The sequence below is a fragment of the Neocloeon triangulifer genome, unplaced genomic scaffold (genome assembly GCF_031216515.1).
Source record: "Neocloeon triangulifer isolate White Clay Creek 2 clone unplaced genomic scaffold, ASM3121651v1 ptg000017l, whole genome shotgun sequence".
NCBI lineage: Eukaryota > Metazoa > Arthropoda > Insecta > Ephemeroptera > Baetidae > Neocloeon > Neocloeon triangulifer.
In genome coordinates this window covers 1,117,584-1,130,133 of record NW_026775559.1, presented here as the reverse complement: position 1 = coordinate 1,130,133, position 12,550 = coordinate 1,117,584, and the positions used below count along the sequence as shown (strand labels likewise).

Below are 12,550 nucleotides of genomic sequence, written 5' to 3'. Positions count from 1 at the left end.
CGCCATTTATCACGCGAGCGCCACTGCACGACAAATGAAAAACAGCAGATCCGCAGAGAGAGCAAAGTGTGTGCGAAATTAGTTCGGGGGTTACAAATTGCTGACACGTTTTGCAGACGTTTCTGAAAATGATAACGTTTTTGGCAATGATGGAGAGCATCAGTGCTCGGCAAATCTGCTGAATTCTCTTTTATGGAAAATCAAAATTTATCGCAATAGTTATTAAGGGCATTCAAAAACTGCAACATTTTCAAGAATAAGATGGACATAAAATTATAAGCAATTTATTTTATTGTAAAAAAATGAGCACCTCAATTTTTCTTTATATGTTTGACCATTTCCTAAAGTAAAAAACCAAATGAATAAACAATAATAACTTTTTCAATACATTTTGCGGAGCAATAATTTTAATTTAAAATTCTTCGCATATGAATGCACCAATGGAAAATTCACCAAGGGCATTAATTTCCGGCTTGCCATTAAAGAGGGTATTATAAGAGACGAGCGGTCCACCGTCATATGCTCCGTTTGCACCGAACCTGATTATATGAGAGGGATTTAACTTGGTCGGAAAAAAAGTTGTTTGCGTTTCGCAATTGTAGCTGTATCCACTCGTCACGTCGACCACGACAGAATTTGTTATTGCCCAGCATCGGTTTTTCCAAGTGGTCCATTGAACTTCAAAGAAATTTCAATTAAAAATTGTTGTTGCAAATTTATGCAGGAACCTACGAAGCGGATTTACACAATTTGTGGCTCTGACATAATTTGAGGGCGTCACCAATCGCATTCCAACCTTACAGCAAAAACTCACTGCCAGTGAGTGTATTAAGGGCTATCAGAAAAAAATAATTATAGACCAGTGCTTCAATTTTTCTTGCCACTTACTCCTTGATAACCAACAATGTAAGTTTTTAAATCAGTGCATTTGCAGGCCCACGTTTTGTTGACAAAGTTACCGCATGTAGACGCGTCTAAATATTTAATTTTTTTTATTTATAGTTATTTTAATTATCTTTTTTCATTAATTTCATACTCAGATTTAATGCATTTAATTGGTCCTTCAAAGGCTTCTATTTTAAAATCACTTAATTAAATTGTTGTTAAAATAGTAATGGATTCCGTACATCAACGATGCAAGTTTCATTTGAAGCACAACCGGTAGACTTGGTAAACAGCCCATCACTCTTCAAATTTGATCAGATAAAATATAATAAAATTCTCATTCCAGATGTTCACCTGCGCAGTTTGATTGTCCAAATCTTTTATGATTTGGTCAAACACTGTTGTCGCCTTGTCCCTGGCACATTTAGCCAATTCATATGCCTTGTCACACACATCCATTCCAGCTTCATTATTATTATTAATTATTAATATTAATATATGTTCCATTCAATGAAAATATTTGAAATTTACTTGATTTGTTGTTGCATTCATCTACAATGCCCATATTCTTCATCAACTCGCTCATGTTTTGTAGAGCCATGGTCTCGAGAATTGCAAAAACCTTGCTCTCCACAATCATTCCACCAACAATCTTCCCAGAAGTTAAATTAATTATTGTTTTATTGTGTATATAATAAGGTTTTAATTGAATTTTACCAGCCCTATGGCATCTCCAACACATTGTACGAAGCACTAACAATATTTTAATTGATTATTTTCTATACATTATGCAAAACCATGTACCTTCATCCGCTTGTCTAACGTCGTCGCTTTTCTCAGCAAATCAATTTCGGCTAAATTATTTATTTTTATTTAAACTTCAGGATGATTTTATGAAATATACTTGAAGTGACGCCGTAAATGATTGTGCACTCGTCCACAATCGCCTGCTTTTCATTCTTTGACTGCGGATTGCGTCTTTTCTACATGAAATTCTGAAATTTAATATTTTTAAGTCCAACTAATTTTATTAAAAAAATACTTCGCAAATGTATCTGAATTTAGTCTGCCCTTCGTAATCTGCAAGAAGAACTGAACGCATGTCGCGCCAAATGTGGACGGCCACATAGTTCTCCTTTCCTCCTGCGTTGTCCGGTTGTCCAGGCATCCACTTTGTTTCATTTCGGAACAGCCGTTTGGCCGAACAATAACCAAAATTTGACTCGCAGCCCTCGTCTGTACCGGAAGTCCAGAAGGTCAAATTCTGGGCCTCTTTATTGGCAATTTGTATGAAATTAATGCTTATTTCAGATATAAATTTCGCTACTTGCCTCCTCCCATTTGGGAAGAGTTGAAAATGTTTGCTAAAGCATCGTACTTGTGCTTCGCATCCAAACTCATCAAAGACATGCCCAAATTACAACAGGTCTTCATGGCATCCAAATACTTCAATTTTTTATTTTTGTTTTAGATATTTTAGTTTCATTCCAAAAAATATGAGTTAATACTCATATTTACAGTTTTAGTGTTATTTTGGGCGCTGAAGAGATAGGTGCGCAATTTCTGTGTTACCCACTTTCCATGAAGAGTACGGTCTAAAATTGAAGAAAACTTAAATAGAAAATTCAATTGATATCTCCTGGATTTACTTTTTATGGTTAATGCTTTATCTGAACCAAACATGGTGAAAAGCAGAGGCTGTAATTTTTTTCATTGAATTTATATTTTTTTCTTAAAATTGATCAAGAAAGTTCGTACGTCTTCCTGGCACGTGACGTTTGGACAAACAGGACTGGAGCACTTAGGAGGCTTTGTTGGAGGGCCCTGATAATAAATATCAAATCAATAGAAATCGGGAGGAAGAAATTGTTTTAATTCTAACTTGGCAAGCAAAAATTAAAGTGTCCGAGCATCGTCTGTCCTTGATCGAAATGTTGCCATTTGCTTTAGAAATTTGCATTTGGATACAGTTCTGGTCCTTCGTTAGGTTTGCTAAGGGGAGGACACCCTGCTGCCAGGGCAGGGATGCGGCAACAAGTTACCGCAGACACAACTTACCTGACAAAGCGACACAAGCTACAAGCCGGTGCTATACAGATCACGTGATACACGTCACGTGACACATTTTTCTCAGCATATATTGGGACACAAGTTACACGCGGAAATTTTAAATCTGTATAAGTCAATCCTAAGCAATACTGAGAGTATATTAGCAAAAAAATAGTTGTAATTCATGTATTAGTAACTCAATGAAAGCCTCAAACTTGGGAAACTTTTTATTTTAAAAAAATGATTTATTTTCTAAATCAAACTAAAACTTTGCCAACATGAAGCTCAACGCATTAATTTAAAAAGAATTACAGAAATTACCGTGTTAATGCCAACAATTGATCAGCTAGGACCTAAGACAGAATTTACACTTTTCACTTAGCTAAAATTAAAAATTACCAATTTTGCCACCAGTTAGTTTAATTTCTTTGTCTCTTGTTCAATTTTTACGCTTCTTATTGTTAGCAGGAGATTTTATTAATTTTAATGTTTAATTGTTACAGCATCACATTGTTTACATTCAATTGTTAAAAACAATTTATCTGAAAAAAAACTTAATTCTTGGACAAAACGGCACCATCACTAGCAAGGATTTTGCTTAAATTTCCGAGATCAAAAAGACTCCAGCATCCACTGCAGCGAGCTCTAAATTTTTAAATAGTAGTACTGCGTAAAATTTACTCTCTAGCGGCTTCATAAGGAAAATTTAATATATAATTACAGATGGATGTTAATTCAAAACAGATTATTGTTTCAAATGAAAATATTAAAGACAATTATAAAATTATGAGATTATTAGGATTGAAAATGAATGAAGTAAACAACTCAAATAATTATTGAAAAGTGAATTTTTAAATAAAATCAGCAAGAAGTTATTAAAATTGCTTTTAAACTTCATTAAATTCAAAATTTATCATAAAACTGATCAATTTTGCTTTGCTTATTCAAAGTTTCGCGCTTGTAACTTGTGTCTAAATGAATTTTACAAAAAAAGGAGGGGCTTGTAGCTTCTGTCCTCCTCGTTTGTAAGGTGTGTCTGCGGTAACTTGTCTCCTACAACCGCCAGGGCACGGAGCCATTCACATTGCACCAACTCAACTTTTCGCTCGCCAGGTCCTTCATCCCGCCCGTCCAGTAGTTTATATTATACATCCAGCTCTTAGCTTGAGAAAAATGTTGGATTGATTTTTGAATTTAAGTAAGTTTCTATAATTTAAAATTTGAACCTTGGAGTTTCATGCATTCGAGCTTCTGTTTGCTCTCAAAGGCGAACGGCTGCATGTTTAAGCTGAAACACTTAGCTGAGTTTTGCTGCCAAGTGCCCTAGGATTATAACTTTCTATGAACAAAAAATGTGAGAAAAGTGGTAATGAATTTAAACCAGTGATTTTCCCAGCAAGAGAGTTTGACCGCACGCATCAAGCCAAAAGCCGTGCATGTTCGGATCTATTTAATGAAAAAATTTGAAAATATTTTTCAACCTTTCTGAAGTGCAAACCCGCAATGGCTCCATTTGTTACAAAGAGGGACCTCTGTTAATTTTTGTTTGTAATAAGTATGCGTCTGTGAAAGTTTAAATAAGAAATATTCATTTTGTTCGTACATTGACAGCGGTGTTAGTTTCCGGTTTACATTTCCCGACCAGAGTTGGCTACATTACCAAAATGAAGCAGAAAAAGGAAACATAATATAGAGCGAGTGACGTACGTCAATTGTTGTCGTACTTCCTCTTGTGGTTGACGTCATTGCTGCCATAGATGACGTTGATTTTGTCGTTGTGGTTAACGCTGGTACTGTTGCGATTGACGTTTTATTTGTTGTAATGATAGGCATTATTGTTGAGAGGGTTGAAGATGATTTTGATGTTGTAGTTGAAATATTTGTATTAATGATAGACGTTTTTGTTGATAGGGTAGGATTTGACATTAATGTTGTGGTTGAAATATTTCTTATGGTTGGCATTGTTGCTGTCAATAATGTTGTGGTTGTTGTAACTTGTTCTACTGTGGTTGAAGTTATTTCTTCTGCTGTGGTTGACGCTAATTCTTCTGTTGTTGTGGTTGATTTTGATGTCGTTGGTAAAGTCGTAAATGAAGAGGTGGTTGTTGCTTCTGAAGTTTCGGCTAAATTGTTGCTTTGAGAATTCGAATCCGTAGAAAAGTTTAGTGATGCGGTAACAGTTGTTTCTAAATCAAACGTTGTTGTAATCCCAAGAAGAGTAGTATTTGTATCTAAGTCCGTTGCTGTTTCACTGAATGTGTCTGTCATTGAGTTAATTGAAACGGTGTTTTCTGTTTCTGAAATCGTGTCTGTGGTAGCAGAGAGGATTGGTGAAGAAAGCGTTGCAGGCTGACGACTTCTCAGTTTAGTGAAATTTGAAGTTTTCTGGACGATTTAAAACATTTCTATTTTCAACGCGGCAGAATAAAAGTATGAAATAATACCAATTTGGATTGTGAGTCATAAATACAAGATTTTGTGCTACAGCATCTGATTATGTTGCTGCGTTTACCAGTAATCGATGACAATGCTGACGTTCCTGCGAATACATGTTATTTATTAGCTTGACCACAGTTCAATATATTTTACCACCGATGTTTCTGTTATGCACCACGCCGACTCTCCGATTATGCTATTATAAATATTTTAATTGCAATTTTCCTATTCATTCAAAAATATTTGACTCACTATTAAATTTCTTTGACTTGCTGAAGAGAAGGCTAAAAATAATATTTGAAACAGAAAAACCTCCAACCATAGTGACATCGTGAAATTTTCGATTATATTTTCTCTGAATTGCAAACATGCATTTTCGCCGCCATTAGCTTGATGTTTTGTGACTGTTTGACGCGCCAGGAAAATGTTCATAACGGCGATGGCTGTGACATCCTGCCTTTTTTTTCAGAAATAACGCCAAAACTAGTGCCATCGGTGGCTGGAAAGACTAGCAGCGTATCTGACGTTAAACGCGTTAAACATAACAAATTAAAAAATGAATTACATTAATGAAATAATTTTGACCATATTTTAAAAACTATATTGCAAAAGAAGGATAATTAAATATTAAAATTTTCCCTATAATGTATAACTATTGCAATATGAAGTTTGTATTTTTTCCATTTGTCACTCATAAAAACAATTAAAAAAATTTCAGCGTGGCTATTTTTCCTGAAAAATTTAGTATGTTTCTTTTCCCACCAAAGACAAAGAGCAGGCAGGCCTACTTTTCTCACCCCTGAACGCTTGCCCATGTGCAAATTGTCTAACCTCCGTTTCCGTGTATGAAAATTCATTTCAGATGGAATTTATACAGACCATAAAATTAATTGAAATGCTCCGTCGTGTTTTTCATCCGCGCTCATTGCCCTTTCAAACAGGAAACTCTTTCTTTCAGACAACTTTTAGACGCTCGCGCGTCAAAGGGCCCCGAGGCGCAAACTTTAGAAAAGTCAGCAGCTGTCAAGAAATGCAAATTCGCTGTGGGGGGGAAGGGCGGCCCAAAACGACGTTTAAAACAAACACAGACGGAGAGGAATATATTCCTCATCACGCGACACAAAAACGGCTCGGCCGCCGCCGCAGAGAGCAAAGATAGTGAAAGCAAGAAAAGAGAAAAGGCGCTTTTGAGTGGTCGGCCCCGAGGGAGAACTCGGGCGAGGGTGTTAAGAAGAAAAGAGGGCGGGAGCGAGCGAGCGAGCAAAACTCACCGAGAATGCCGAGTCGATAGTTGATGGTGACGAAGACGACCCCGCCGTAGCTGGCGAGCACCGAGCCATCGTAAGGGTTGCCCGAATTCCACTCGAAAGACTCGCCATGGATGTAGACCATCACCGGGTATTTGCCTTCGGCCTCTCTTCCTCCGGCTGAAACAGGCGGGCACATAAATTATTACTGCACTGCACTCTTGTTTGCCGAGACTGATGTATGGCGGGTTGCTGGCTCAGCAATAAAAAAGAAAAACGAAAACTCGAGGGTCACTCCGGCCAGATCTCAACAGATTATCCGGCCGGAAAAGGAGAAGCTGCACCGCACACTTGCGATGATGAAAACGGATCGCCACCGATCGGAAGCGAGTTTCGCCCGCCGCGAAATAACAAATTGCGGCCATTTCGCCTTTTTACTTACATACACAGTGCGCTGCTTTTAAACAAGCGCCATCAACCGAAACGGCGGTTCTTCTACTTTTTTATGTACGTCTGTGAGCACCAAGTGCAAGCGATGTGCTTTTCAACTAACTTTCCCTGCGCCAATGTTGTGAGAATCACTTTAACTTTTCCAATATAATTCCCCAGATTTAACGTTTGGAATTCAGATGAATCTCTCCTTAAGTACTGTTTGCGAATTTAATCTCGGCTTACAAGGGAACACCACCAGTTTAACCGATTATGGTCTAATATACATCATGCATTGATAGACGAGAAGATCACTTTCAATATTACAAAACGTAAATTTATTTTGTATCTGATTTCCAATTTTATCTTATCCTTTTAATTTTAATAATTTTTGTTAGATTGTTTCCTACTTTAATAATTTTTTTCTTTGCAAAGTCTCTTGAAAATTATTATTTTTAAGAAAATAAATTACACGAAATTTGATACCAGACTGTGGAATAATGAAAGAATTAATAGGTAATAGTGCGTATCGTCGTTTTGAAGTTATTGTTTAACAAAAGCGATTTGGATTCACTAAAATTATATAGATGATTGCGTGGAAAGCTGCTCATGTCAAATAATTAATGTTTAAAAACCATCAATATTTAGATTAATTTTGATATACAGTTAGAATTCTAAAATATTGAGAAATTCAGTGTATCCACGATAATTAAACTGGAAAGAAATTGACAATATATTAACATTGAAAAATAAAAATTTCTATTAGAATTTATTTTAGGAAGTACAAAACTTTTGAAAAAAAAAAAAAAATTATTTGGTTATTACATTGAATGTTTAAGGACGCCTTATTGACATAGTCAAATCAAGTCTTTACAACAATGGTTTATTATATTCCCAATAATTGCTCAAAATGGCTTCTATTGTTGTAAAGACTTGATTTGACTATGTCAATAAGGAGTTCTTAAATAGCTTTTAACGGATAAATATTGTTACTTATATTTTTAAAATTTATTTTTCTTGGAAATTTTTATTGACACTCAAAGTTAATAATTAAAAAAATAAATAAATTTATGAATGAACTGACCAGGGATTATTGCTTACAATTAGGGCGCATGGGACAACGGAAAGTCCACTGTAGCTAGTGAATTCGGAGAGAAATATTTTGATGACCAATGCGCGGCCTATCAGAATACAAAATTAAGATATGAGGATTCCGACAGAAAAGTTAATTTTTCTGATAACCGCTGTTCCAGGCTTTAGTTTGTTTCGTAATTGATTCAATATCCATATATATATTTTTTTTAAATTGATCATCAATCAAATTTAACTTTCTTACGGCAATTTATAATTTTGACGTCAGTTTTGGTTAAATTTTACTTTGTTTCTTTAATGTCACCAAATTGTTACAAACATATAAAATAAATAATGTGAAACTGTAAGCACTAATTATAAGCAGTCTAATAGTGTCTGAGGATTAACTAAAATTTTCTTCACCTCCATGATCATCTCCACGAGTGTCAATTTCTTCAAACAAATTTTACATAACTGTTCTATTTAATAATTTATAGTCATAATTTAAATTATTTTCTAAGTAGCATTCTCAACCCATTTACATTCATGACATTCCATGATGTCATGAACTGCATTATTTTGGGTTTCTCTAAAATCACAATAAAATCGAGTTTTGGAAAAATTTATCATTCCAATTTTCCCAGCTAATTTTTACTGTAATTGAATCTGTTAATACCGATTGTTGGCGTTCCCTTGTAAGTTTAAGTGAATAATAATAATAATCCGTAAGTCCATCATTTATTCCGCCCTCATTCCTTCGCTCCATGACTCTAGTCTTATTACGGCAATTGCGAAATTTGTCTTGCGAACTCTGCAGCGGGTTGTGCAACCAATGGTCATTTGTCATTCACTCATTCTGGAGGCGTGCCTAATTGCTCCAACTTTCAACCCGCTGGCTGACCCTCGCTCGGCACAAGCAAGCAAGATTCAGCAAAGATTGTTTCGAGTGCCAACTAGCAGAATGCACAGCTTTTGAAATATCACTTCATGTTGACATGAAAACTGGCATGCAACGAACGCTGCCTCCTCGAACATGCCGTGCCCCCATGTAAATGTCAATCCCGCCGACGGTTTTTCACTTTTCTAGCGAAACACAAAACACAATCTTGCTGATACGAGACGAATTGTATAAATGGCTTTTGATATGGAATCCGCTTTAATGTGTTCGTGAAACAAAATTCCGTGGAATAACGCAAGGCAATAAAACAAAAGAGACGGAAAAATTCTCTGCAAGTCCAAATGTGAAATTTAAGACCGACCTATTTTTTAATATTTTGTTAAAAACAAGAAATGTGTTAGCAGCAAAACGGCCACAGTATAAAGTTTGAGGCTCTGAACTGCAAGAACCGAATGATTTTTTACTCTGGAAATCACGTAACTGATAAAAATCAACTTTTAATGCTTAAATTTGACACTAAAATGAACTTAAACAAGAATTCTATTGAGTAAAACTTTGAAAAATACTCAAAAATACATAATTTTATATTGAAATCATTATTTCAAAGACCTTGTAAAATAGAATTTTGCAATCATTTTTAAAATGGCTTGCACTTTGATCAGCATTTGATATGAAATATGTTAAAATTTTAACAGTAAAATTGAAAAAGGTAAAAATAAAGTAAAATAAAATTTCCGATATCATCCTTTATGACGTATGATTATATTTTTTGCAATTTTGATTAAAAGCTGATTTCATATTATCAGACTTGTACAATCAAATGAGCTTTAACGCAAAACCTCACCATCATTATATGAGAGATAACTTTGGCAATTTGGCCTGCTTACAAAGGGTACCAAAATCGCCTTTGAATTTTCATTTTCGACAAACGATCGTTTAGCTTTTGGACAGTGCTGGCGGGCTCGTGTCACTGTTGCGCGTTTAATCCTCTTAAATTTCCCCCGCTACCCACTGCTTTCCACCTCTGACCTCTGATCATCTGTTTCGGGGAGGCAGGCAACCCGCATTGCACGTCAGGCTGACTTAAACCTCCCTGCACGTCAAAACACGGAATAATAGATATAAAATATCAGGAAAGTATGCAAATGGGCTTCGGGAAAATAGATCACCCTCGTTAGTTTGATTTATCGACGAAGGCGAGCGCTGCGCTCTCGAACCGCCTCTCAGCTCTTTCCGAATATATAAATAAACAGAGGTATAAAAACGCAATAAATTTTTATCGCATAAATAACGGTCGCGCCATTCGTCATGCGGCTTAACAAGTCTCGGCCGAGGTGTGTGACAAGTGGATGAGTCGCGCCCGCAAATATAATCAAATGCAGTCACGCCACTCTCGGGGAGCAACATACACATTCATAAATATGTGATGAGCACCACCGGTGTATCTCTTCGCGCTTTTTGATCAACGTGATGTTTCGGGATTTCATCGCGCGCCTCTTTTGACGCGAATCATTTTCAAAACACACGAGGGTTGTCGGTTTGTTTTTCGCCAACATTTTTCGGCGATTATGATTGGGAAATGGCGGGCGGAAAAAGAATCTTTTTTTATCTCGTGTTGTGTATGTGCGCTGTCAGCCGAGTTGTATTTTCGCGATTTAAATTCGGATGATATCGCGCGCTCGTGTGCCGCTTTTTCCCCCCGAATTGATCGTCCGTCGCAACTCGTGGGTGATGAAATGCCGCTGCACGCGTTTTCGCCGGGCTGATATTTATTTCCTGCCGGCGTTTAACATTCGATGGATGGAGCGCCAGAAAGAGCGCAGTCGGAAAACGAGGGGTCGTAATTAATTTTCTGCGTGTTGTCCGCACATTTGGCAATCTCTTTTTTACCTCGTGTTCGCGCCGGCTGATTGAGAGCAGCACGAGAGAGAGTGAGAGAGGGGTTGATGAAAAACTTGCAAACAATTTGTTTGATGGAGGTCGCCGTGGGCCTAATTGATTAACTAACACGCGTACCCGTTTCTGTGTTTGCGAATCACATTAATAGAGTGTTGATGTTTTCAAACAAGTTACAAAAAAATAATACACTAAATTAATGGGAAAAATGGGAATAAGCACAAATTCCAAACTGTTTATTCAATTAAAATCATTTAAAGTCTTTCAGTAGAATTTGGAAATAAAAATTAAGATGTGCAAAAAGCATCCAATTAAATACACTACCTCCTTTTTCTTCATATTTAAAAAAGGAATAGTTTTATATTTTGTGCGAATACTATTTCGCTATTAAATTGATTTTAAAATGTACCATAATGAATAAAATTAAATCAGACAAGAGCCAAAATTATGTAATTACTAAGAACATATTTTACCCATTAAAATTGTAAAAATTTTAGTTCCATCACTTGCGTCTCAAAATAAAAGTTGTGATAAGTGCAAATTTTAGGTTTCTTTTGTTACATTGTTACAATATACTGCTTAAATCCAATAGTAGAAAGCAATTTATTAAATTTATTTTTCTAATCTTTCATGTATCACGTTAAACTGTGATTTTAAATTTTTCTGATAACATGAATGTTATTCAAATTCCAGATCATAAATTCAATCTCGATCAATCATTTTGCAACAGTAAAAAATAATTATCGAATGTTTGAAAATTTTGAATCTCGCTACTAAAAATCACAAAAGATAATTTTCATTTTTTGTTTTTTTGCTTCGTAAGAACAACAAAAAGTTTTGTGATGATAAAACTTTGGGAAAAAACAAGCCGATCAATACTTGGGTTGTTCTCTGATAACATCATCTATTAGCTCTCTCTCTTCCCCTTTTCGGATGCTTGACAACCAAGAAAATCCTGGTGCTTGCAAAACAAAGGTGAAAACATGTCTGTTTTTGCATGCTGATGAAATGAAAGCAAACCTCTTTAGAGGGAGAAAAATAAATTATTTAAATCTCGATTTAAATCTCTCATCTCCTAATTACAAGAAAAGCAAAGCAAAGTTTTTGTCCTCTGCAGCAGCGCGAGCAAAGCTCAGCATCTGTTCGTTTCGCGTCCCTCGCCCCTTTTTCGCGCTAAATCCCGCCCCGAAAATTACTACCACTTGCCTCGGTAATTCCCGCAGCAGTAAAAAAGCATCTCGCAAACAACAAAACTCGGAGGGAAGTAAATTTAAGTACGAAAAAAGTTGCGGTCCTCTCGAGTCGCAGTAAGAAAGAATGAAAGAAAGGGGTCTCTTTCTCATTTAGAGAACTGCGAGGCACGATTGCGTGGTTATGCAACTGGCACGACCGCCGAGTCGAGAGGGCTGCATAGCATTAAATTTTAACTTCCTGCGTCGCTAGTGCGGCCAAATAATTACAAGACGCACTCCTTCCCCTCCACACGGGCACAGCCCCGAAGTGGGCAATTTGCGATACCGACGACGGGCGAATTTATTTGCATGCAGGCCTTCCTTTGAAGACGCTGCACACAAGAAGGAAAGAGCCGGGCGGTTAATTTCGGCGGTTTGCCAGAGTGCGTAACGCGATTTGGGAGCTC

At 36.4% G+C, this 12,550-nt stretch overlaps 2 protein-coding genes across 3 annotated transcripts in view; both read right to left on the bottom strand.

Moving 5' to 3' along the window:
• The window catches only part of LOC132203086 (neuroligin-4, X-linked-like), a 57,391-nt gene that overhangs the window by 34,832 nt on the left and 10,009 nt on the right, over positions 1-12,550 (bottom strand). The window contains exon 2 of the mRNA XM_059630548.1: positions 6,642-6,797. Coding sequence (XP_059486531.1) covers positions 6,642-6,797 — 156 coding nt within the window. The remainder of the gene's footprint in view (positions 1-6,641; positions 6,798-12,550) is intronic.
• LOC132203084 (uncharacterized) lies at positions 313-5,765 on the bottom strand. Of its 2 annotated transcripts, none has more exons than XM_059630546.1 (25): positions 5,623-5,765; positions 5,524-5,566; positions 5,379-5,473; positions 4,642-5,319; positions 4,538-4,585; positions 4,433-4,466; positions 4,316-4,380; positions 4,161-4,257; positions 4,005-4,097; positions 2,768-2,907; positions 2,644-2,709; positions 2,535-2,583; positions 2,404-2,480; positions 2,217-2,331; positions 1,928-2,157; positions 1,790-1,868; positions 1,690-1,739; positions 1,603-1,638; positions 1,417-1,537; positions 1,240-1,349; positions 1,128-1,187; positions 1,037-1,073; positions 889-974; positions 733-835; positions 313-678 (listed from the first exon to the last, which is right to left on the bottom strand). In XM_059630546.1, the coding sequence occupies exons 1-25, from the start codon at positions 5,698-5,700 to the stop codon at positions 413-415; spliced, it is 2,856 nt and encodes a 951-aa protein (XP_059486529.1). In that variant the 5' UTR covers positions 5,701-5,765; the 3' UTR covers positions 313-412. The 2 variants fall into 2 exon arrangements, with proteins under 2 accessions (XP_059486529.1, XP_059486530.1); XM_059630547.1 differs by having other exon boundaries at positions 5,527-5,566.